At 40.3% G+C, this 25,741-nt stretch overlaps 2 protein-coding genes across 20 annotated transcripts in view; one reads left to right on the top strand and one right to left on the bottom strand.

The window, feature by feature from the left end:
* FBXO8 (F-box protein 8) overlaps window positions 1–3,161 on the bottom strand; it is a 54,853-nt gene extending 51,692 nt beyond the window's left edge. For 4 of the 7 annotated variants that reach the window (XM_070068302.2, XM_089327253.1, XM_089327251.1 and 1 more), the window contains exon 1: window positions 2,906–3,161. The gene's annotated coding sequence lies outside the window, so the exon portion shown is untranslated. Of the gene's footprint in view, window positions 1–100; window positions 364–2,905 lie in introns of all 7 variants that reach the window. The other 3 variants (XM_089327247.1, XM_089327252.1, XM_089327250.1) reach the window with 2 other exon arrangements.
* CEP44 (centrosomal protein 44) overlaps window positions 3,068–25,741 on the top strand; it is a 32,043-nt gene continuing 9,369 nt past the window's right edge. For 2 of the 13 annotated variants that reach the window (XM_070068297.2, XM_017338257.4), the window contains exons 1-7: window positions 3,068–3,206; window positions 3,352–3,513; window positions 7,665–7,802; window positions 11,281–11,428; window positions 13,131–13,277; window positions 15,027–15,149; window positions 24,761–24,931. In XM_070068297.2, coding sequence (XP_069924398.1) covers window positions 7,714–7,802; window positions 11,281–11,428; window positions 13,131–13,277; window positions 15,027–15,149; window positions 24,761–24,931 — 678 coding nt within the window. In that variant the 5' untranslated portion in view covers window positions 3,068–3,206; window positions 3,352–3,513; window positions 7,665–7,713. Of the gene's footprint in view, window positions 3,735–7,664; window positions 7,803–11,280; window positions 11,429–12,897; window positions 13,034–13,130; window positions 13,278–15,026; window positions 15,150–24,666; window positions 24,932–25,741 lie in introns of those variants that run through there. The other 11 variants (XM_089327241.1, XM_089327245.1, XM_070068300.2 and 8 more) reach the window with 11 other exon arrangements.

Here is a 25,741-nt window from a genome sequence, read left to right on the forward strand (position 1 = left end):
TTTGTCAGAAAAACAAAATGACAGAGAAAAAGAAAAAAATCAGTTAGGGAAGATCCATTTCCAGAAACATATTTTTCATTAGAATGAATAAAAATAATACTTGAGGGGCCAGCGCTGTGGCATAGAAGGTAAAGCCACCGCCAGCAGTGGGCGCTGGTTCGAGTCCCAGCTTCTCCACTTCCAATCCAGCTCTCTGCTTTGGTCTGGGAAAGCAGCAGATGATGGCCACGTGGGAGACCCAGAGGAAGTTCCTGGCTCCTAGCTTCGGATTGGCACAGCTCCAGCCATTGCAGCCAATTGGGGAGTGAACCAGTGGATGGAAGACCTCTCTCTCTCTGCTTCTCCTTCTCTCTGTGAAACTGACTTTCAAATAAATAAATACATCTTTAAAAAAAAATATTTGAGTAAACTAATTCAATGTAAAAACAACATGAGTTATATGCATACTTCTTAGGTTTTAGTATTAATGATTTTGATGCATTATCATATGACATCTAATGAGATAGTCCCATTTCCAAATATGAATCAAGATATAAAAATAAACATAGCTGTACATTTGAATGACAAATTTCAATGCAGTGTGATATTGTGGAATGAAGGAGCTGAAGGTATCTTTTAACCCAGCACAAACATTATAAACAAAAAACATTCCCTGTTAAGCTTAAATTAAATATATTATGATTAATATTTTGGCTAAATCTATAAGTTATTACCATAAAACATTTTGTAGATGCAAGCAGTTCAACTGTGTTACTTTCTCAAGCATCTGTCTGAACTTTTGTATATATCTAAGGGCCAAAAGTTACTTCAGTCAATTGGCTATAATCTACTATAAATGAGGTATGATAACCTCATGGGGAGTCCCAATACAAAAGCTGAATTTATAATTACCAAATGAAGGCTGGTGTTATGCACTTGAGGTACAACAGGTAAACCTGAATTACATTTTACTGATGATAAGGATTTACAACATCTTTCTCAGCTGGAAGAAGCATAGGCAATTTTACATTGAGTCATAGCAAAAATTGTTTCCCAACAAATCTGAAGTACCTTTTATTTCCATTAGGTTATATGCTTTATTGACAAAAGCTGTCCTGGTGATGTGAAGCTTGGTAATACAGAAATAATGGTTAAAAGCCAGCCTAGATACATTTTCAAGACATACCTCTCCCATTCCTATTTAATCACATCAACATAAAGGCCATAACTGATTTGCATAGATATACTTATCTCTAGCCATTTGTTAACTTTCCTCTTTTAAAAGTACTTTACCCAATAAAACCTTATCACTTCACACACACAAAAAAAGTACTTTACACTTATTTATTTTTTACCAGCTTCAAACACAAAATGGCAGTGGGTAAGAAACACACATCTCCAGTTGTGACATGCTCTGTTCATGTATACCCCAAAGGCAAAAACATTTCAATATATCATCTTCCAGGCAGTTTCACATGAGACATAAAAAATAACCTCTCTTAATTAGTAGGAAAAAGATAATTTATAGGAAAAAAGGATAAAACAATATTTTTCTAAAAGAGATAATGTTAGTACAGGTTTATTTCTTTATGATCTGACATGTTTCCTTGTGTGACTACATTTTTTATAAGCATATTTTTTGTTCAGTTAATCCCAGCTATTATCTCCTAAAAGTTATCAGCCAGGTTATTTGTTCAGGTAGCCTAAAAAAAAAAAAAAAGAAGAAGAAGAAGAAGACCCCAGTGATCCCTTCCTCCTAGTATTCATGTAGTTGAGTAATCCCCACTACTTCCTCTCAGTTTTGGGTTGGCTCATTTCTAACAAATCCAATAAGGCAGTAGTAATGGGATATCACAAGATTAGGTTACAAGAACCTGTATCATCTAAGATTGGTAGTCCCAGGGAAGCCAATCAACATACTGTGAGGTTGTCCTACAGAGAAACTCCTGTAATTGCAAACCCAGGCCTGCCAAGAACTACAGCAAAGTGACTGCCAACAAAAACAACGTTTTCTATGTGAGTGCTTGGAAGCAGATCCTCCTTGCCCCTTCGTGGAGCAGTCAGAAGAGGTCACAGGCCCCAGTTACAGCCTGGCTGCAACTTCGAGAAAGAACCTGGGTCAGAGGCTCTCTGATAAATTTCATTCCAACTCCAATCTACAGAAATGGAGATGATAAATATTTATGTGCTTTAAGCGGGGGTAAATTGGGGGTAATTTATTATTCAGCAATAGGTAACTAACTTAGTATCTCATCAAACAGTCAGCTTTCCAGGTTAAAAATGAAACTTTGACTCAACCTGAAAAATATATTCTTCATTCTGAAACCTGCTTTATTTTGTAAACCATTTGCATGGGGGGAGAGAGGAGCTCCTATCTTAGAAATACTTGCCCAGTGAATAATATTCATTGAGTACCTACTGTGTAAGATTGGAGACATCACAGAAACAAGCCAAACGAAGACATTACCAAATTTCATACCAAAGCTTACCACAGCAACGGGCAATCCGTAATGATTCTAACTTTGTTACATTCACATTACTGCCAAGTAGTAAAGAACCAAAAACTCTGCCTAGGCACCAAAATAACCCTATCCTTGAAAAGCAACACTTGGCCTTGGGTAACATTTGCCGCTTCTCCGCTTTATTTCAAGATGACGCCGGGTCACAACCTAGGGTCTTAAACCGACTTACACCCCAATGGCCTAGAAAAAGAAGAAACACAACCATTCACGCCTCTTGATACTGACTCTTCATTTTCATAAGTCCCTACTGCTGTCACTCAATATGCTTTGCAGCGTCATTGGTGCCAAACTCCGGCTGCTCGGCCAAATTCTGCCAACTGGCAGGCACAGGCTTTTTTCCAAGAAAAGTGAGTATACAAGGGAGACAGGTAAGAGATCTGGAAGACCTAGGCTAACGCTTGTACCTGAGCGACCTGCGATCTCCACCGCCGCCGCGACGAATCGGCCTCTGCGTGGGGGCTTCTCGCCAAAAAGAAAATGGCTCAGCCGGGAACGGGTGCCCAGGCCATAGAGAAGCCTGATCAAACTTTACTGGCTCACGCCGGTGGAGCTGCTAGCAGAATGAGCACCAGAGTCCTCCGAACTTCACAGCACCTCAAGCTGTAGAGGCCAGAGTCGCCGACTCTCCCAGTTTTGACGTTTCCTATTGTTGCCGGAAGTGACGTTTCTGCTCTAACCCTTAAAGAGGAAGCATTTTTGTCTCCGGTATGTCCGATTCGCTACAGATTGTTCCTTTTTATCTTCGCCTCCCGAGATATTCTGACAATCAGAATTACAGAAATTTCTACATTACAATTTATAATCTGATTGGTCACTGGGAAGTCTCTCTCATAAGTCTCATTTTCCTCAGAATTCTGTACGGACGTCGTGTGGAATCTGCAGCGAGGCATCCAAGAGCGCTCCCGAGCCTGCCGTTTGGAAGGTCTTGCCGCGGTGCGTGGCGGGCCAGAACCCACGGTTCCAAATACAAACGGTCGGCGCGAGAAGCTTGCCTGGGAGCGGGCACTGGGCGGTAGGAACGACTTGCTGCAGCCTGGGTCCCAGTGACTGTCTGCCTTTTCTCCTTCCTCCTCACTTTGTTGTGCCAGGCCACAGGCCTTCGGTGCCGGTTTCTTTGCTCTTTATCGAGGGCTGCTGGGTGAGCCCGAGGGAGATGGTGAGGCTGCACCCCATATTGGGCAGAGGTCGTGCTATCCGCTGCCTTTCTTGAGTCCCGTAGCAGGTGCGAATGAGGTCTGTCTTGTTAGCCTTTTTCAGTCAAGTGGCGGAGGGTAGGGGGGCGTTGTAAGTGGCTTGCCTCTATACACAGCTGGTATATGCTTTTGATAACGGTAAAGAAGAATCGAAGCATTTTATCCCGAGAATTAGAGTGTGATTTAGGGTTGGGAAATTACAGGTTTCCTATGATAGATTCCTGTTGGATCCTCTGAGCCGAGGATCCATACTGCTGTCCAAATGCTGACTGGAAGGAATAGGTGAAAGCAGTTCATGTAGTCCTTGCTTGCATTTTCGTAATGTTTCACATTCCCTCCAACCTTCTTCAAGGACTGCAGATTTGTCCTGACTGTAAAAATTCTGAAATTATGGCTGTAGTAGATTATTGTTCCAAAATTGTCTTCAAACGGTCTTATACGTGGACACAGCAGTCCCAACTGAGCTCTGTACTTGTTTTTATTCTCCCTTCTTCCCTAATTATTTTAATTTCTGAAAGTACTGTTAAAATGTGCATGAGTAATAGATTGGATTTTAATAACTTAATTTTAGATTTCAATAAATTTATTACAAAATTTATTAAGGTCTTTAATGAAAATGTAGAGCAATAGTCAAATTTTTTCCAATACTTATATTTTTAGAAATTCATTTTTTCTATACTCTCTTATAACTTATTTCTATCACCTACAGACCCAAGATGTACTTTTATTTTACTCTCCTTCAAAATATATTCTGGTGGTACTGAAGAAGATATGTTCCTGGAACATATTTGATAGAAATTTCATTATCAGAGTAGAAATAATCTAAGAGACATTGAAATGTATTTCAAGACATGAGAAAAAGATTCCACGAAGTACTGCATAAGACGAAAGCACACGTACTGGGGAGATGGATTATATATCTGGAAGCACTAAAGGAAGTCTCTTGGAAGAGTTAAGATTTATATTAAAGTTGTAGAATGTTAATGAGGAGGAGACATCCCAAAGAAGAATTTGTTTTGTCTGGAACCTAAAATAAACTCAGACCTCCAATTCTGGCCATTGGCAAAATACAAGAATAGGTATTTGCAGTTACAGCCAGATTAGTTCTCAGTCTTGCCTGCCTATGGGAGGAATGTCCAGAGAAACTTGCCAGCGTAGGGTCATTTGTGCACATTTCTGGGAGGAGCAGAATAACAGGAAGCAGTCAATCAGAGGACTGGGACAAAACCCACCAGAGGTCCTGAACTGCTATCCTGTCTAGTCTGCTGGGTGATAAAAACCCATCAGAATGGTGGGATTGGCAATTTCTTCTTGCCTATTCTCATAAGTAGAAACTCATCAGAGTTTTTGGAGCTATAATTTTGTCAAAGGCAACTTTTGGGGAGAAGAAAGCATTTTGTCCACTAAAGGGCTTCTGCGCCTTTTCTCATTCCAAGAGATTCCTGACCTAACTGTATATTAGGCCATCTCATTCCTCACAACCTGGGATTTTTATGACACCACCGTAAAATTCCATGTGGAGCTTAATATGCATATTTATGTTGTGACTTTTCCCCAGGTCCTGGATGAAAACTAGGCATTTCAGGAAAAGGGGTTTTCTGATTGACAAGTAAGATAGAATTACATGGGGCAAGGGCTTGTGGTTTGTGAACTCAGCTCAGCCAGCTCGCTTATCCCATGTCAGATTTACAGTAAATCTAGAAATAAATTTGTGAAGGGTGTGATGTAAGGATTGCAATTTATTTATTTTATATATTCAACTAACACATGAGTGTTACTATGTATTAAAAAAGGCCATCATTTCTCCACAGCTACTCCACTTTGCCTTTGTCATAAATGTGTCAGTATATGTTCCATTGGTTCTGAACTGTCTGTTTCTATATCTTTTTTTTTGTTTTGTTTTGACAGGCAGAGTGGACAGTGAGAGAGAGAGAGACAGAGAGAAAGGTCTTCCTTTGCCATTGGTTCACTCTCCAATGGCCGCCGCGGCCAGCGCGCTGCGGCCGGCGCACCGCGCTGATCCGATGGCAGGAGCCAGGTACTTATCCTGGTCTCCCATGAGGTGCAGGGCCCAAGCACTTGGGCCATCCTCCACTGCACTCCCTGGCCACAGCAGAGAGCTGGCCTGGAAGAGGGGCAACTGGGACAGAATCGGGTGCCCCGACCGGGACTAGAACCTGGTGTGCCGGTGCTGCAAGGCGGAGGATTAGCCTAGTGAGCCGTGGCGCCGGCTCTCTATATCTTTTTTATAAATAGATAGAATTACATCTTTTTTGAAAAAAGATTTGTTTATTTGAAGGGCAGAGTTATAGAAAGGCAGGCAGAGAGAGAGAGAGAGAGTTAGAGAGAGTTGGTCTGAGTCGGTCTTCCATCCACTGGTTCACTCCACAGATGGCTGTAATGACTGGAGCTGGGCCAATCTGATGCCAGGAGCCAGAAGCTTCTTCTGGGTCTCCCATTTGAGTGCAGGGGCCCAAGCACTAGGGCCATCTTCCACTGTTTCCCAGGTCATAAACAGAGAGCTGTGTTGGAAGAGAAGCAGCAAGTATTCAAACCAGTGCCACAGGGTGAGACCTAGCCTACTATGCCACAACGCTGGCCCCCAGCTATTAATTCTTTAAATATTCTTTTCTCTTTCTCCTTACTTTCTCGCATTCCTTTAATGTGCATGTTGGTTCACTTGGTACTGCACCGTTAATTTTGTAGACTTTCTTCACTGTTGTTCATTTGTTCATCTATGTTTTTCCTTTAACTGGATAATTTCTGACCTGGCTTTCAGGTTGCTGATTCTTTTTTATTTGGAAAAGTCTGTTGTTAAAGCTCTTTATTGAGTTTTTTTATTCAGTCATTTTGTTTCTCAGCTCCAGGATTTCTGTTTGGTTCTTTTTTGTGCTTTTTGTTTATTGAATCTCTCTGTTCAGATATTGTTTATCTGACTTCAGGTAGTCTGTGTTCTTTTCCAGCTCAGAGAGATAACTGTAGTATAATTATTCTGAATGATTTGTCAGATCTCAGTTTAAGGTCAGATAATGTGGCTTTATTAGTTTTATTTGGTGATGACATTTTTTGTTTGATTCTTTTTGATACTTTGAGCCTGGAAGTATCTGAAGTTTTTAAGGAGCAGTAAACTGTTCTGTTCTTTAAAGACTGATTTCAAGATAAAGGGCTATTCCTGTTGGGTCCTTGTACAGATGGGGACTACCTTCAGAAGACATTGAAACATGTAGAGCCAGGTTAAGGAGCTATTTCTATGTCTCTAGTCAGGCCTGTAATTGTCTGGCCTATTACATAGAACATAGGCAGATTTAAGTTCCCGCTGGTTCCTATCCTGACCGCTCCGCGTTCAGTCCAGCTCCCTGCTAATGGTCTGGGAAAGCAGCAGAAGATGGCCCAAGTACTTGGGCCCCTGCCACCTATGTGGGAGACCCCGAAGAAGCTCCTGGTTTCAGCTTGTCTCAGCCCTGGCTGTTGTGGCCATCGGGGGAGTGAAACAGCAGATGGATGATCTCTCTCTCTCACTCCCTATCTGTGTAATTCTGGCTTTCAAATAAATAAATGAACCTTTAGGCCGGCGCCGCGCTCACTAGGCTAATCCTCCGCCTTGCAGCGCCGGCACACCGGGTTCTAGTCCCGGTCGGGGCGCCGGATTCTGTCCTGGTTGCCCCTCTTCCAGGCCAGGTCTCTGCTGTGGCCCGGGAGTGCAGTAGAGGATGGCCCAAGTGCTTGGGCCCTGCACCCCATGGGAGACCAGGATAAGTAACTGGCTCCTGCCATCGGATCAGCGCTGGCTGCAGCGGCCATTGGAGGGTGAACCAATGGCAAAGGAAGACCTTTCTCTCTGTCTCTCTCTCTCACTATCCACTCTGCCTGTCAAATAAATAAATAAATGAACCTTTAATAAAAGAAAAAAAAAACCCAAAGCAAGAAAATACATGGACTTAATCAGTGTTTCATGTATTTTTATTTTTAGGTGAAAAGTTAGATTATTTCAAAGTTGGAGTTGAAGCTAATGTTAAATAATGGCAACAGGTGACTTAAAAAGAAGCTTACGGAACCTAGAACAAGTGCTTCGCATGATAAATTATCCTAAAGAGGTGGATTCTGCAGGGTAAGTTATAGTATCAAGCTTATTTGTATTCTTTTTTCTAATGACTTGAAATTCATTTGACTTGGGAGAAGTATCTAAATAAAAATTTTTGTTTAGGTCCTACTTAAGTTTACTTTGAAATGATTAAACTATTTGAGAAAGTAGGAAATTTTAGGAGTTTGTTTCCAAGTATGATTTAATGAAAAATTCCAACCCAAGAGATTTTAAATATTTTCATAAGCATAGTTATATGTTGATAATATAAACTACTATCCTTTCATATTCAGTTGGATGGTTATTTTTAAACAGATCAAGAATGAACAGAGATTGATGCCATTTATTATCCATTTATTTCTTTGTTATTCCTTTTATAGAATAGATTTTATACATTTAACCATGTGTTCTTTGTGATAATACAAATTCTTATTAAATTTCTTATGACAGCCTACACCATGCTTGAAGATTGTTATTAAACTCTTCCATTTAGCACAATTCATTTTCCAACAATGAACTACTTATTGTTGTAAAATATAGTAATAAAACCTTTTCTTATATTTATGTAATCTACTGTATTATGTACTTCTGTTATTATTTACGTCTGTTATTATGTACTTCTGTTGTTCTTGTAATACTTAGGTTTCTTCACAGCATTTATTCACACCTGTTTTCACTGGTTCATTGACTGATTAACTATTTCCCCTATCAGAAGAATATAAGCTAAAGTCTCAGATTTTTTTTTTCTTCACTGCAGTATCCCCACACCTAGAATTGTGCCTGGCACGTATTAAGAGCTGACTAAACATTTATTAAATGAATGGGTGTTAAGGGACAAGCCTAGGTTAAGTATATGTTCTAGTAGTAGAGTAGAACTGTTAAGCTAACTACCAAGTAGATTCCTCAAGTAATGGGCTTTACATGTAAGAATGCATTATTCTAATACTCTAGGGAGAGCTAACCTCAAGAGAATACTACAAATGAAAGGATAATTAGGAAAATAAGGAGAACGTTTAGCTCTAATTACTGTTATTACAGGCAGTATATGTGAGAAGCAGAAGGAATGAAACAAATGCAGTCTATGATATGAACGAATCATCTTGCTTTCTAAAAACATGAATATCTTGATTATGTAGAACTTGAAGAGGCTTAGCTAGTTTGGGCAGTCAAGTTTTCTCCTTATGACTTTAAGCACATTTTAAAAGGTGTTTTAGATAGGAATAGCCTACATTAAACAAATATTCTCCTGTTTTCCGAGTACAGTGTTTAAACATACAATTTTCTTATTGGTCCTAGAATATCATTAAGAACAGTATTTTTCAGGTTATTTTTTTTTTTTTTTTAATTTTTGACAGGCAGAGTGGACAGTGAGAGAGACAGAGAGAAAGGTCTAATTTTTTTTTTTTTTTGACAGGCAGAGTGGACAGTGAGAGAGAGAGACAGAGAGAAAGGTCTTCCTTTGCCGTTGGTTCACCCTCCAATGGCCGCCGCGGCCGGCGCGCTGCGGCCGGCGCACCACGCTGATCCGATGGCAGGAGCCAGGAGCCAGGTGCTTTTCCTGGTCTCCCATGGGGTGCAGGGCCCAAGCACCTGGGCCATCCTCCACTGCACTCCCTGGCCACAGCAGAGGGCTGGCCTGGAAGAGGGGCAACCGGGACAGAATCCGGCGCCCCGACCGGGACTAGAACCCGGTGTGCCGGCGCCGCTAGGCGGAGGATTAGCCTAGTGAGCCGCGGCGCCGGCCGTTCAGGTTATTTTACAACATAGTATTATCTTCTGGATCTATTGAGATAATGTTACTTGCTTCTTCCACAAAGAGACTCAGATTATCCACTTCTGTCACATACATACAAGTATATACACAATGCCCCCAATCTAGCTCCAAGTTTTGATTCTTTCTCCTTTTTCACATCTTAAAGTTTTTCTTGTCATTTGCTCTTTTTCTTACTGTTTCTAATGAACTAAGTTCTTAGAAACTATACAACAAAAGTTTTTAAGGTTGTTTCACATAAGGAATGTTAATAGGCCTGGCTGTCATCTGTTCTTTTCTTTTTTTTTTTGTAAAGGATTTTTTTTTATTTATTTGTAAGGCAGAGTTACAGAGAGGCAGAGGTAGGGAGGTGGGGTCTTCCAACCACTGGTTCACTCTCCACATGGCCACAATGGCCAGAGCTGTGGGATCTGAAGCCATGAGCAAGGAGTTTCTTCTGGGTCTCCAACATGGGTGCAGGGGCCAAAGGATTTGGGCCATTTTCCATTGCTTTCCCAGACCATGGAAGAGAGCTGGATTGGAAGTGGAGCAGCTGGAACTGGAACCAGAACCCACATGGGATGCTGGTACTGTGGCTTTACCCGCTATACCACAGCACCAGCCCTCATCTGTTATTATGCATAAAATACAGATTTTGCTGTTTGAAAGCATTTTTTTTAAATTTCTATTTGGGGCCTGTATTTCAAATAGCTGAGGTTGCCAGGGCAGTTTTCTCATTAGGCAAAATACTGTGCCTATAAAGAAACAGAAAGAGGAAGCAATTTAAATTTGTCATGAAAGAAAAATACAGTGTTATAATCATACATTTTTTGTCTGTCTTATTAAGAATTTGGGAAGGATGGATTTATGTACATGTCTTGAGTTTTATAGAAAATGCATTTGCGTATGTTTTACATAAGTACAGTATTACTTCAGTTGAACAAATATAAGTGGCTAATTGAAGAAATGCCTCCTGTGCTTTGAGGAGGGACAATTAGTGAATGTATTTCACATTGAGAAAATAAATAGACACAAAACACTATAAGACAGAGGCAACAGATAGGGAGTTTCCTGGGAGTCATTCTCTTGAGAGATAAATATGGATTAGAATCATCATGAGGGCCTAATAGAAGGCTTAAGATTTGACAGATGCTTAATAAAGAATAAGTAGTAGTTCAGCAAAAAATAATTAGACATCTTTCTAAATGGGAGGAATTAGTATAGCCAAGAAGGTACAAATTTGAAATGATCAGTAGGTGGAAGATACTTGGGGTAAATTGCTTAGTCTCATGATGATACATGCTTTTTCCAGTCTGCCTGTCTTCATGTGTAACTTGAATTTGTAATATTTACCTTTGCAAGTTTGTGCTAGAAAGCAAGTGAGATATTATAACAAGTTTTTGCAAAACCATGAAGTGTACTTGAGTGCTGCAAGTTAGAACATTTATTCTATTAGTAGGAGAAAATGGAGTAAATTGAGTTAGATTAAATTTTAGATAATCAATAAGTATTCTGGTAAATAGACTATTGATATTAGAGAACTATAATAAGCTTTAGAACAGTGAAGCAGTAGTGTTTCATAATTTGGCTAGGCTGGCTTAGAGTGGGTGATGAAATCTAGAGGGTCATGCATTACCTAATTATTATGGCTGTAATGTTAACTTAAAAATTACTGACAGCATTTCTTATACTTCCTTGATTTTCCAACTTTGTGGAATTATACTCATTCAAAGTCTTCTTCTTTTTCCCTAACAGTTTAATAAAAGGAGAAACAGCAGCATCTTTGCCTATCATCAGCTATTCGCTTACCTCATATTCACCTTATGTAGCCGAACTCCTGATGGAATCTAATACAGAGCTCGTAGCAAAGAATGACTTGCGCTTTATAGATACTATCTATAAGGTATTTTGAGTTTATAACACAATAAATATTTTAGAAGTTATTGAGTGATTTTTAAAAATCAGTGTTTTAGTAATATCTCTTTAAATACAGGCATGCATTGCTTAACAATAGGGATACATTTTTGAGTAATGTGTCATTGGGCAATTTTCACATTGAGCATGATATAGTACACTTATATAAACCTGGAAGGTGTAACCTACTGCACACCTGGGCTGAATAGTATAATCTGTTGCTTTTAGGCTACAAACCTATATAGTATGTACTGTAGTGAGTACTGTAGACATTTGTAAAGCAATGTATTTGTGTGTTTAAGCATAGAAAAGGTACAGTAAAAATGCTAGACAGTGGAACTTTCCTGCTTCATGACTGTCTTATAGGGCCACCTTCATATATGTGGTCCATCATATTTATGGTCTTTACTTAACCCATATAGCATTATGCAGTGCATGACTGTATATGCAGCATGTAGTTGACAGAATATTTTCATGTGCATTTATCTCATTTTAGTGTAGTTCCTAGTGAAGTCAAGATGCAGTTCAACTTTATTCAGTGAATGTTTCTTACTCTAAAAATACAGCAACTGGTAAACATTTGTCATTGGCTGTCATTTGTTCCTTTTCTATCAAATTTTAGTAAATTTTGTATAGTGGCATGAGTTAGGAAGAAATGTGATTATATTTAGTGAAAATTGTAGTTCATTGAATTATGAGTTAACTACATTTTAAGAAGGAACAGAAACCTTGAGATATGTGTTCTTTGAGGTCTCAGACCATGCCATTTATTTACCTTTGTAAGTCCTGTGTGTTATAGATACTGAATGTAATTTCATATCTGCATTTTTAAAAAAATCAGTGTTAATCATAGGATCTATAGTTTTTTCATGAATTTATTTTTTAATTTTAAAATTTGAAATTTTCAACATTTTGGCACATTAAGATGCATGCATATATAAACTGAATTTTTTTGAAAACAGGGATGCTTATATCACAAAATATGGGATTCATGGCAGTGATCATAATGTAGGGATAGAAGGGTACTTGTGTTGTATATGGTATTATTCAGGGGACTATTTTCTTTTTTTTAATGATAAAGACTGCTTATCTAATCTAAATGCATTTGATGAAATGAGAGCTGTTATATGTGGAGTCTCTAGTAAATCTTCCTGCACTTTATTTCTGGTCCTAAAAGGCTTCTATGGGAGCCAAAATGGCACTACTAAGAAACCCTAGGTTTCCAAACTATAAATTTTTGAAACTAGTAGAAGCTAGTATTTCTGTTTACAAATGAGAACGTGAGACTGAAGAACTTGCTGACTCATCTAAAACTTATGTAATGGAATAATTATAAACAAAATTATGATTTTCTGACGTGAGGTATCATATTCTATTGAGCAAATGAGTTTTTATAGTAACTATGTGGATCTTTCATTTTTTGATGATTGACTGTTATGTTTCCATCTCTCTGGACAGCCATCTCTTCTCTGGAACATCCTTAGCTACCTGTTTTCCACCTGGATACCTCTCCTACCTGGTTAAGTCTCAAACCAGCATTATAAATCTCTTAGTAACCTTTAGTTAATGACTTGATACTCCTCTCCTCTTAAAGGTAGCCATTACTCTCTTGACCAGTTGACTATTTATTGCCTTGGACTTTAGAAACAAAAGGCTCCTAATTATTACATCTATTTCTTTCCTCTTTACAGCTTCTTCGTGATCAATTTAATTATAAACCAATTCTGACAAAAAAGCAATTTACCCAATGTGGATTTGCAGAATGGAAAATCCAAATTATTTGTGATATTTTGAATTTTGTTATGAAAAAGCACAAGGAATTGAGTGGTTTGGAGAAGGTAATTTTATAAATAGGCTTTTTTAAAAAGATTTATTTTATTTATTTGAAAGACAGAGTTACAGAGAGAAGCAGAACCAGAGAGAGATTTGCTGGTTCACTTCCATTCTCTGGTTCACTGCCCAAATGGTTGCAACAGCCTGAGTTGAGCTGCTCGGAAGCCAGGAGCCAGGAGCTTCTTCCAGGTCTCCCACATGGGTGCAGATGCCCAAGGACTTGGGCTGTCCCCCACTCCTTTCCTAGGCCATAGCAGAGAGCTGGATCAGAAGTAAAGCAGCCGGGACTGAAACTGGCGCCCATATGGGATGCTAGCACTGCAGGCCAGGGCTTTAACCTGCTGCACCACAGCTCTGGCCCCTATGAATATGTTTGAATGCTAACTTATGTTAAGTGGCTACTGTATTAGTATATAAAATTAATATCCTACGTAGCAAATTACTATATAGTACAATTACTGCATTATTCAGATTTAGGTAACCTTATAAAGATTGTTAGTGTTTTAGTCATCTATTTTTACATATCTATGACTTGAAATGCTAGTCCTAAACTAACAGTTCAAACATAGTACATTTTTCCAAAAAGATTTATTTATTTATTTATTTATTTGAAAGGTGGAGTTACAGAGAGGGAGAAGCAGAGAGAAGAGAATGAGATCTTTCATCTGCTGGTTCACTCCTCAAATGGCAGGAATGACTGGAGCTATACCAGTCCAAAGCCAGGAGCCAGGAACTTCTTCTGGGACTGCCATGTGGATGCAGGGGCCCAAGGTCTTGGGCTGTCTTCCACTGCTTTCCCGGGTGCATTAGCAGGGAGCTGGATTGGAAATAGAGCACCCAGGTCTTGAACAGGAGCCTCTATGGGATACCAGCGCTGTAGGCAGCAGCTTTAGCCACTACACCACAGTACTAACCCCAAAATAATACATTCTCATAATTTCTTAATTTTTTTTTAAAGATTTATTTGTTTATTTGAAAGAGTTACAGAGAAGCAAGGAAGAGAGAGAGACAGAGAGAGAGAGGTCTTCCATCTGGTTCATTCCCCAGTTGGCTGCAGTGGCCGGAGTTGTGCTGATCTGAAGCCAGGAGCTAGGAGCTTTGTACTGGACTCCCACACAGGCAGGGGCCCAAGGACTTGGGCCATCTTCTACTGCTTTCTCAGGCCATAGCAGAGAGCTAGGCTGGAAGTGGAGCAGCTGGGACTTGAACTGGCGCCCATATGAGTTGCTGGCACTGCAGGCGGCGGCCTTACCCACTATGTCACAGTGCCAGTCCCATTTCTTAATTTTTAAATGATACATAGTTTGGAGGACATTTGGCATGGTGGTTAAGATGCCACTGGGGACTCCTGCATCCTGTATCACAATTCCTGGGGTAAATTCTTGGCTCAGCTTCTGATTTTAGCTTCCTGCTAATGCACATTCTGTGAAGCAGCAGGTGATGGCTCAAGTACTTGGGTCCTTGCTACCTACATGGGAGACTTGGATTGAGTTCTGAGCTCTTGGCTTTGGTCTGCCCAACCATGATTATAGCAGGCTTTTGGGTAGTGAACCAGCACATGGGAGATCTCTGTCAGTCTGTTGCTGTCTCTTTCTCTCTCTTTGAATAAAAAAATCAATAAAAATATGTTTTTTAAAATATAGTTTTATTATTTGTCAGTTATATTTCATAAAAAAGAATTTAAATGATAGTCAAATGTATATAATACTTTCACACAAAATTTGTTACTATGTCTAATAACTTTGTTTTTTAAGACTCCATCACAACAAAGAAAGAAAATCGGTTATAGTAAGTCAGAACCCTCTTCAAGCGGTGAGAAAACATCTGAAGAACCTGTTGGCATTGACATTACTGGCAGGTTTCTGACTTCAGGAAAGGTATGAAAATACAAAGAAAATGTGTTTTATGTATTCTTTAAAGTTATCTATGTTGTTAATCTAATATATAATTATCACTTCTCTAGAATATATTGAAACTTTCTAGTCAGACATTAACATGTTAGGATTCCCTTTTTTTAAAGATTTATTTATTTGTAAGGCAGAGTTACAGAGAGGCAGAAGCAGAGAGAGAGAGAGGTCTTCCATCCACCAGTTCACTCTCCAGATGGCTGCAATGGCCAGAGCTGGGCCAATCTGAAGCCAGGAACCAGGAGCCAGGAGCTTCTTCTGGGACTCCCATGTAGGTGCAGGGACCCAAGCAGTTGGGGCATCTTCTACTGCTTTCCCAGGCCATAACAGAGAGCCAGATTGAAAGTGGAGCAGCCGAGACTCCAACTGGCACCTGTATGGGATGCCAGCACTGCAGGCAGTGACCTTACCTACTATGCCACAACGCTGGCCTGTCATTATGGATCTTACAAATGCAAATAAAATAATTATGTTAATTAAAAAGAAAATAGAGAAAAGCAAAAGGAAGAGTCAAAGAACTCATCCCAGGAAGGTTGGAATTTTTAAATGATTATTAATAAATAAGAAAAATAAAGAAAACACTGTTAAAGGTGAAACTAAGAGGGAAGACAAAAAGATTTATACCAGGAGGATGGAAATCTTTAGGTGGTTATTATAAATGCGGTGAGCAAGATGGACACTGATTGAATTAAAATGAAAGATTTTTAAAGCTTGCTTTTATTTATTTATTTGAAAAGCAGAGTTACAGAGAGAGAGAAGGAGAGATAGAATGAGAGGTCTTCCATTTCCTGGTTCACCACCAAATGGCTGCAATGGCCAGGGCTGGGCTAGACTGAAGCCAGGGGCTAGGAACTTCATCTAGGTCTCCCCTGTGGGTGCAGGGGACCAAGCACTTGGATCATCTTCTACTGTTTTCCCGGGTGCGTTAGCAGGGAGCTGGATTGGAAGTGGAGCAGCCAGGTCTCCAACCAGTACCCACATAGGATGCTGGCATCGCAGGCATTTGCTTAACCCACTATACCATGCTGCAATACTGGCCCTGAAAACAAATGTTTTACTATAGCACTATTGGGGCCAGCACTGTGACATAGCAGGTAAAGCTGCCGCTTACCATGCCGGCATCCCATACAGGTGCCTATTTGAGTCCGAGCTGCTCCACTTTTTTTTTTTTTTTTAATTAATTTATTTTTTCTCAAAGAGACTTTTTATTTAAGGAACACAAACTTGATGTATTTCATAAGTACAACTCTATTGTGATTCTTCCCACCATACCCACCCTCCTACCTGCACTCCTACCTCTCTTGTCCCTTTCTCTCCCATTCCCAGTCCCATTTTCCACTGGTATCCATTTTCAATAAACTTTACACACAGAAGACCAACTCTATACTAAGTAAAGTTCAACAATTTGCATAAAAAAAGAAACAAAAACTGTCCCTCAGAAGTCGAGACAAGGGCTGTTCATAGATACTACATCTCGAAGTTAATTTCACTTTTTTTTTTGAGAAACTTAATTAACTTCAATGAAGTACATAAGAATGATACATCTTTTGCGAGTATTTAGACATAACTATAACTTATGAGATGTATGCATATCATCCATTTAATACATTAAATAAAATAAATCCTTGAGAGCAAGTTTTATCATTAATTATAATTAATTTTCTTGGGAGGCACCCAAGAAAGCAAACAATGGAGTGGATCTTTAGGCTTAAGAAAACTTAAGAAACTTAAGAAACATAAGAATGTCCTCCACTTAATACACTAAAATTAAATAAATCTTAGAGAATAAGTTTTACTGTTAATTCTCATAATACAACTCTTTGAGGACAGAGGTCCTACATGGGAAGTTAGTGCAGAATGATTCCTATTGTTAAGTTAATAATTATCTTATTATGTTTGATGTCAGTGATCACTTATGAATCTTGAATGAGCTGCCTAGGCTATGAATGTCTTTTGAGTTCACAAACTCCGTCAGTATTTAGACAAGGCCATTAGCAAAGTGAAAGTTCTCTCCTACCTTCAGAAAAAAGTATATCCTTGTTTGACAACCACTTCTTTCCACCGTGGTCTCATCCATGGAGATCCTCATGTAGGACATTTTTTGCCACAGTGTCTTGGATTTTCATGCATGAAATGCTCTCGTGGGCTTTTCAGCCAGAACAGAATACCTTAAGGACTGATGCTGAGGTCAGAATGCTACTTAAAGCAATTGTAATTCTGTGAGTCTGCTCTATGGACTGCTTCCCATGTTGGAACAGTCACTCCTTTTTAATTCTGTCTATTATTATTACCAGGTACTTATTCCTATTTATATGATCACTTTAACACTTTTTTATCACCTAGCTTAAGGGGATTTGGGGTCCCATGGCAAGTTTTTAAACTGTACCCTTAGAAGTAAGTCCATAGGAATGTATACAGAATGATACAGCTTTACAGTTAGAAACTTCATACACGTCATAATTGCAACTTTAGGAACATGTGATTCTTCCTACCATCTCCACCCTCCTACCCATACTCCTACCCTTCTTCCCCCTCCCTCTCTTATTTTCACTCTTATCTTTGACTAAACCCTATTTTCAATTAACCTTATACACATATGACTAACTGTATGTTAAGTAAAAGGATCAACGAATAGTATGGGAAAAAAAAAAAAGACTGTTCCTCAACAGAGAAGAGAGAAGACAAGGGCTGTTCAAAGTGTCAGTTTCAGTTCTACAGATTGCCTTTTAGGTGCTCTATTAGTTATCACAGGTCATGGAGAACATACGATATTTGTCCCTTTGGGACTGCCTTATTTCACTAAGCATGAAGTTTTCCAGATTCATCCATTTTGTTGCAAATGACCAGATTTCATTTTTTTTAATTGCTGTGTAGTATTCCTTGGTGTACATATCCCATAATTTCTTTATCTAGTCTTCAGTTGATGGGCATTTGGGTTGATTCTATATCTTATCTATTTTGAATTGAGCTGCAATAAACATGGAGGTACAGATAACTCTTTCATATGCTGATTTCATTTCCCTTGGGTAAATTCCTAGGAGTGGGATGGCTGGGTTATATGGTAGGTCTATATTCAGATTTCTGAGGTATTTCCACACAGTCCTCCATAGTGGCTTTACCAGTTTACATTACCATCAAAAGTAGATTAGGGTACCTTTTACCCCACATCCTCGCCAACATTTGTTATTTGTGGATTTCTGTATGGAAGCCATTCTAACTGGGGTGAGGTGAAACCTCATTGTGGTTTTGATTTGCATTTCCCTGACGGCTAGTGATCCTGAGCATTTTTTCATGTGTCTGTTGGCCATTTGGATTTCCTCTTTTGAAAAATGTCTAAGTTCTTTGCCCATTTCTTCACTTGGTTGATTATTTTGTTGTTGTTGAGTTTCTTGATCCTTTTATATATTCTGTTTATTAATCCATTATCAGTTGTATCCTTTGAAGATATTTTCTCCCATTCTGTCAGTTGTCTTTTCCCCTGCTGATTGTTTCTTTTGCGGTACAGAAGCTTCTCAATTTAATGTAATCCCGTTTGTCAATTTTGGCTTAGATTGCCTGTGTCTGTGGGGTCTTTTCCAGGAACTCTTTGCCTATACTAGTGACTTGTAGGGTTTACCCAATGTTCTCTAATAATTTGATGGTGTCAAGTCACAGATTTAGGTCTTTAATGCATTTTGAGTGGATTTTTGTGAAAGGTAGGGGTCTTGCTTCATACTTCTGCATGTGGAAATCGTTTTCCCGGCACCATTTGTTGAAGAGACTGTTCTGCTCCAAGGGTTGATTTTAGGTCCTTCATCAAAGATAAGTTTGTTTTTTGTGGGGAGCAACTGGGAGCAACTCAGACTAGACTAAGTTACTGGAATTAAGACTTATTCTATGCATCTGCTCTCCCACAATATGGCGCTGGGAGAGGAGCAAACAGCTTCTACCCAGCTGCCTCCAGTTCAACCAATAAACTATAGGACCTACTCCTGATTGGAGGAGAGCAGCGTACTCGGCGTGTGGGTAGCAGAGTTGGGATTGGTGGAAGAGGACTATAAAGGAGGAGAGAGACAACATGCACGAGGAACATCTATCTGAAGGAACACCTGAGCAGCCCCCGAGAGAGCCGGTCGGCGGTGTGCCGCTCCCCCGCGGAAGTGGGGAAAAGTGGCAGGGGGAACCGCCCTTCCACGGAGGTGGAAGGGATGGTAGCCAACCCGGGAAGAACCAGCAGCAAACCCAGGGAGGGCCGAGCAGACAAAAGAACAGCGCAGGGTCCTGTGTCGTTCCTCCACGAAGACGGGGAGCGACATAATGGTGCCGTGACTCAGATAGGGAACCTAGGAGGGAAGAAACGGGAAGAAGTGGGAAAATACCGGAGAGAGAGACTAGCAAAGAGCCTAGGGAAAAGCCGGACGGAAAAGGTGCCGGAAGAAGCTATTGAAAGCCTAGGCATAGACTCGGATACGGACTGTGGGAAAGAAGTTAGGATTGGACGTTAGGATTGAAAGCGAAAGTGAAAGCTTTCATAGACTCAGATGCGGACTATGGCGGGGAAGCTAGGAGATTGAAAGTGAAAGTGAAACCTAGAAGAAACTTAGACTTGGATACGGACTGTGGGGAGAGGCCAGGAGAAATGAGAGAGGAATATTGTTGTTGGAAGAAAAGTTAGGGAAACATACCGGGTAGAGAAAAATATGTTAGGGAGGATGAAGCCGCGAGTGCAGGCTGAAGCGGAGACGTAAGCTATCTTGGGATTCTTCAAGTCAGCCCGGGGAGCAAAAGGCGAAAATCTGGAACCAGAGGCAGAGACGTGGGCCGCCAGGTTGGAATCCGTCAGGTTAGCCTGGGGAGCAAAGGACGGGAAGCCAAGCCGAAGGGCGCAGATGTGAGCTGGGTTGAATTCGCCAGGTTAGCCCGGGGAACTTGGACTGAATACCGGTGGCGGAAACGTGAGCTGTGCTGTGTGACTCGTGGAAGCCGCCGCGCGCAGAGAGAGCGCGCGGGGCACAAGTAGATAGGGAACCCGGGGCTAGCGCGAGGCCGTGGTGCGGACGTGAAGGGGCGCGGAGACCGCGGAGTGCGCGCGCGAAGCTGGGAAGCTGCGCAGATGAGAGAAGCGCGGGCTGAAGCGGCTCAGAGCCGGGAAGCCGCCGAGAAGCAGCCTCGGGGCGGGCGCCAGGAAGCCGCAGGGATAAGAGAAACAGAAGTCTAGAAGTAAAATGAGAGAAATAGGAATGCTGGTAGATAGAAGTAAAATAGGAGAAATAGGAATGCCCGGAGATAGAGAAATAGAGAAAGGCCTCCCCTCAACATGGCAATGAGAGAGCTTGGATTCGGTCTGCCTGATTAGGGAGGTGGTGAGCACCTGCGGGCGGCTAGCAGCTAATGCGCCGCAGGTCACCGAAGACAGGCACGAATTAACATCAGTAAGTCTCCCCACAATACCGCAATGAGAAGGCTTGGATTCGGTCTGCCTGATTAGTAAGGCGATAAGCACCAGTAGGCAGCTCGACCAGAGTATGAGCTGCAGGTCACCGAAGATAGGCACGAATCAACACCAATAAGTCTCCCCACAATATGGCAATGAGAAGGCTTGGATTCGGTTTGCCTGATTGATAGGGCTTGTAAGCACCTGCAGGCAGTTCTAGCAGAGCAGAGCATGCGCTGCAGGGCACCGAACACAGGCACGTATCAGCGCCTAAAAACCTCCTCACAACATGGTGAAGAGAGGACCCGGATTCGGTTTGCCTGATTGATAGGGCTTGTAAGCACCTGTGGGCAACTCTAGCAAGCAGAGCAGAGTGTGTGCCGCGGGACACCGAAGACAGGTGCGTATCAACGGCAAAAATAAGAAGAAAGGGGGATCTGTGGGGAGCAACTGGGAGCAACTCAGACTAGACTAAGTTACTGGAATTAAGACTTATTCTATGCATCTGCTCTCCCACAATATGGCGCTGGGAGAGGAGCAAACAGCTTCTACCCAGCTGCCTTTCACCAACTTGACAAACTGTAGGACCTGCTCCTGATTGGAGGAGAGCAGCGTACTCGGCGTGTGGGTAGCAGAGTTGGGATTGGTGGAAGAGGACTATAAAGGAGGAGAGAGACAACATGCACGAGGAACATCTATCTGAAGGAACACCTGAGCAGCCCCCGAGAGAGCCGGTCGGCGGTGTGCCGCTCCCCCGCGGAAGTGGGGAAAAGTGGCAGGGGGAACCGCCCTTCCACGGAGGTGGAAGGGACGGTAGCCAACCCGGGAAGAACCAGCAGCAAACCCGGGGAGGGCCAAGCAGACGAAAGAACAGCGCAGGGTCCTGTGTCGTTCCTCCACGAAGAAGGGGAGCGACAGTTTTTGATGCTTGGATTGATTTCTGGCATTTCTATTCCATTCCATTGGTCTATCCATCTGTTTTTGTACCAGTACCTGGCTGTTTTGATTATAATTGCCTTGTAGTTTGTTTTGAAATCTGGTATTATGATGTCTCTGGCTTTGTTTTTGTTATATAAGATTGCTTTAGCCATTTGGGGTCTCCTGTTTTTCCATGTGAATTTCAACATCATTTTTTTCCTTGTCTGAGAAGAATATCTTTGGCATTTTTATTGGTATTGTATTGAATCTTTAAATTGCTTTCTGTAGTGTGGACATTTTGATAATATTGATTCTTCCAATGCATTAACATGGAAGATTTTTCCATTTTTTTGTATCTTATTCCATTTATTTCTTTAATGTTTTGTAATGTTCATTGAGGAGATCTTTGATATCCTTGGTTAAACTTATTCCAAGGCATTGGATTTTTTTGGTAGCTGTTGTAAATGTGATTAATCTTAGAAGTTCTTTCTCAGCTGTGGCATTGTCTGTATACACACAGGCTGTTGATTTTTGTGTGTTGATTTTATATCCTGATACTTTACCAAACTCCTCTGTGAGTTCCAATTATCTGTTAGTGTGGAGTCTTTTGGGTCCCCTATGTATAAAATCATGCCATCTGTAAACAGGGGTAGTTTGACTTGTTCCTTCCTGATTTGTATCCCTTTGATTTCTTATTATTGCCTAATGGCTCTGGCTAGAACTTCCAGGACTATATTGAATAGCAGTGGTAAGAGTGAACACCCTTGCCTGGTTGTGGATTCAGTGGGAATGCTTCCAACTTTTTCCCATTCAATAAGTGGCCATGGGTTTGTCATAAATTCCCTTAATTGAGTTGAGGAATGTTCCTTCTATACCCGGTTTGCTTAGAGTTTTCATCATGAAAGGGTATTGTATTTTATCAAATATTTCCATTGCTGAAAGTGGGGTGTTGAAATCCTCCATTACTATTGTATTTTAGTGTATGTCTCCCTTTAGATCACTGAATATTTCTTTTCAATAGCCAGGTGCTCTATAATGAGGTGCATATACATTTATAATAATCACATCTTCCTGTTGAATTGATCCCTTAATCATTATGTAGTGACCTTCTTTGTTTTTGTGTTAAAGTCTATTTTATCTGATATTAGGATGGCCACACCAGCTCTTTTTTGTTTTCTGTTGGCATGGATTATCTTTATCCTTTCACTTTCAGTCTGTGTGCATCTTTCTTGATGAGATGTGTTTCTTGTAGACAATGAATAGTTGAGTTTTCTTTTTTAATCCATTCAGCCAGTCTAGGTTTTTTCTCTGGAGAGTTGAGGACATTTATATTCAAGGTGACTTATTAAGTGATGAATTTGCCCTGCCATACTTCTGTTAATAGTCCTATTTTTCATTTTGAGTTTCCTTTGTGTTTTTACTGGGCATTTTTCTGTCTTCACCTTCTTTCATAGTGATGTTCTGTGTTTCTGTGTGTAGCACATTGTTGAATATCTTTTATAGGACTGTGCAGGTACTTACAAATTCTTTCAATTTCTGTTTCTTATGGAAGGTTTTTATTTTACCTTTGTTCATAAATGAGAGTTGAGTCAATACTAAAATAAATTGTCTCCTTTCCTAGTACCTCATGTACTATGCTATTTATAATTTCTGTGTCACATGTTAACTGTTTCTGTTTTTTTTAGATTTATTTGTTTTGAAAGGCAGCATTACAGAGAGAGAGAGAGGTGGAGACAGAGAGCTCTTCTATTCTCTGGTTCACTCCCTCAAATTTCTGCAATGACCTGGCCCGGCTGCAAATGGTGTGGCCTGGCTGTGCTGAAGCTGGAAGCCAGGAGCTTCTTCCAGGTCTCCTGCATGGGTAGCAGGGCCCAATACTTGTGCCATCTCCAGCTGCTTTTCTAGGCACATTAGCAGGGAGCAGGATCAGAAGTGGAGCATCCACAACTTGAATGGTGCTCATGTGGGTTGCTGTCATCACAAGTGGTGGCTTAACCTGCTGCCTTTGGTTTTGTTAAGGTTTGACCCAAACTGCTTATTTATTCAGTTAGTTTTATTTGAAGAGGAGACACAGATACAGAGATCAAGAGTTCTTATCTGCTGGTCTGCTTCCTAAATGACTGCAGCAGCCAAGGCTGGGTCAGGCTGAAGTCCTGAAGTAGGGACTTTGAATGCAATTCAGATGAGCCCTCAGCTGTTGCCCTAGGGTGTACATTAACAGGGAGATGGAATTAAAAGCAGATCTGAGCTGGAACTCAGGCATGCCAGCATCTTAACCACTAAATCAAATACCTGCAATTAGTTAAGTCTATAAAGTGCATGTACATGCTGTTTGTAGAAAAGTCCTGTTTAACTGCATAGTTTGATCAGTTCTTTTTTGCAATGACTTTCCTTTTGTCTTTATTTAGATTGTTGCTTGAAGGTCTAATATGTTGTTCAATAAAAAAAATCGTCATGAGTGCTACTCATAGAGCTAGTTCTTGATGATTTGTATGTGTATTATGTCCAACCTTTTTAAAAATAACCTTTGATTATGGAATATTTCAATCATTTAAAAAAAGTGACATTCATATTCAACAATTTATCAGCTCTGCTAATCTGGTTTCATCTTCATTGCAACCATTTTCTCCAACATTCCTCTCCCCACAAACTGAATATTTTGAAACAAGTCTCAGACATCATTAAACAAATATGACAGTATTTTTCTAAAATATCACAATGTTTTCAAAAGCAAAAATCACAAGTTTGTTATCATGCATAAGGGTTTTACTGTTAATAGTGGGGGTCAGCATAGTGGGTTAAACTGATGCCTGCAACGCTGAAATTCCATGTGGGCGCCGATTTGAGTCTTGACTGCTCCACTTCCAATCCAACTCCCTGCTAATATGCCTGGGAAAAGCAGCAGAAGATGGCCCAAGTCCTTGGGTACCTGCATCCACGTGGGAGACACGGATAAAGCATGCACCTGGCTCCTGGCTTTGGCCTGGCCCAGCCCCAGTTGTTGCAGCCATTTGGGAAGTGAATCAGTGGATGAAGATCTTTCTTTCTCTCCCTCTCTCTCTGTAACTCTGCCTTTCAAATAAATAAACTAAATCTTTTTAAAAATAGTTTATAACATTTTGATCTGTACATTATGTGTGATTTATGTCTTTAAAGGAAATTCGGAGTACTCCTTGGCAAAATTACGTTGTATGTTTAAAATAATTGTGGAAATAAAACATGGAAGCATTCTGTATGTATTTTTATGCAGAAGAAAGCTGTGGTGATCCGTCATCTGTATGATGAAGATAATGTTCAAATTCCTGAAGATACAACAACTACAGTAACAGATGTTAATGAAGCATTTGATTTGAGTGACTTAAAGACTACTGAAATAAGTATTCCTGAAGTAAAGATCCCTGAAATCAAGGCTGAGCAACAGGTAAGAATTTTGGACTTCTTAAACAGATGCTAGTATTTGATATACATGATTATTTATTTTATCATAGAGACTTTGGAATATTTTTAGCCTTTTGAGTTGTTAACCGTGACATATTACCTAAGTTACCATTATTAAAGAATCAGTGAGTCTTACTGAATATAATTCAACAGATACTATTTACTTCTTCTGTTTAGGGCACTGGGATAAGTTAAGAAATTTAAAATGTAGTACTCTATAGATATGCTACTTTGCACAGTGAAGGTTCTCTCCTATCTATTTCTTGTATTGGCAATGAAAAGAATTGGTACTTCATAGCTTTTCATGTTCTTTTCTGAGTCCTTGTTGTCCTTTCCTTTGTTTTAGAATACTATTTCTCCTATTCTTTATTACCAGAGACCCTGTAATACTTGTATGCCATTACCATTGTTTCTGATAAACCTTCTTTTTCTATCCTCTCTGTCTTGTGACCCCTATGCATTTCAGTGTACAATTGGCATTTATAAGAATCCCAGATAGCTACTGGTCTTATTTGCTGTCAAAAGGCACACTGAACAATCTCCGTGTACTAAGTATCATTTTGGTCTTAGCTTTGTGCTGTTACTACAAGAAGCTAGTTAGTGACAGTTTTATTGTATTACCTAGTGTTATTTAAAAGCATTATATAAATTACCCCTTATAAAACCATATGAAATAAGTGCTTCTGTTATCACTTGTCGTGGTTTTGTTTTGATGAGGAAATAGAGATGTGGAGGCCTATTCACAGATAGCACTCTTGACTAATGCTGTACAGCCTCTCCTGGTTAGAAATAA

The sequence above is a fragment of the Oryctolagus cuniculus genome, chromosome 2 (genome assembly GCF_051225735.1).
Source record: "Oryctolagus cuniculus isolate XC-2025 breed Fujian yellow rabbit chromosome 2, ASM5122573v1, whole genome shotgun sequence".
Taxonomy (NCBI): Eukaryota; Metazoa; Chordata; class Mammalia; order Lagomorpha; family Leporidae; genus Oryctolagus; species Oryctolagus cuniculus.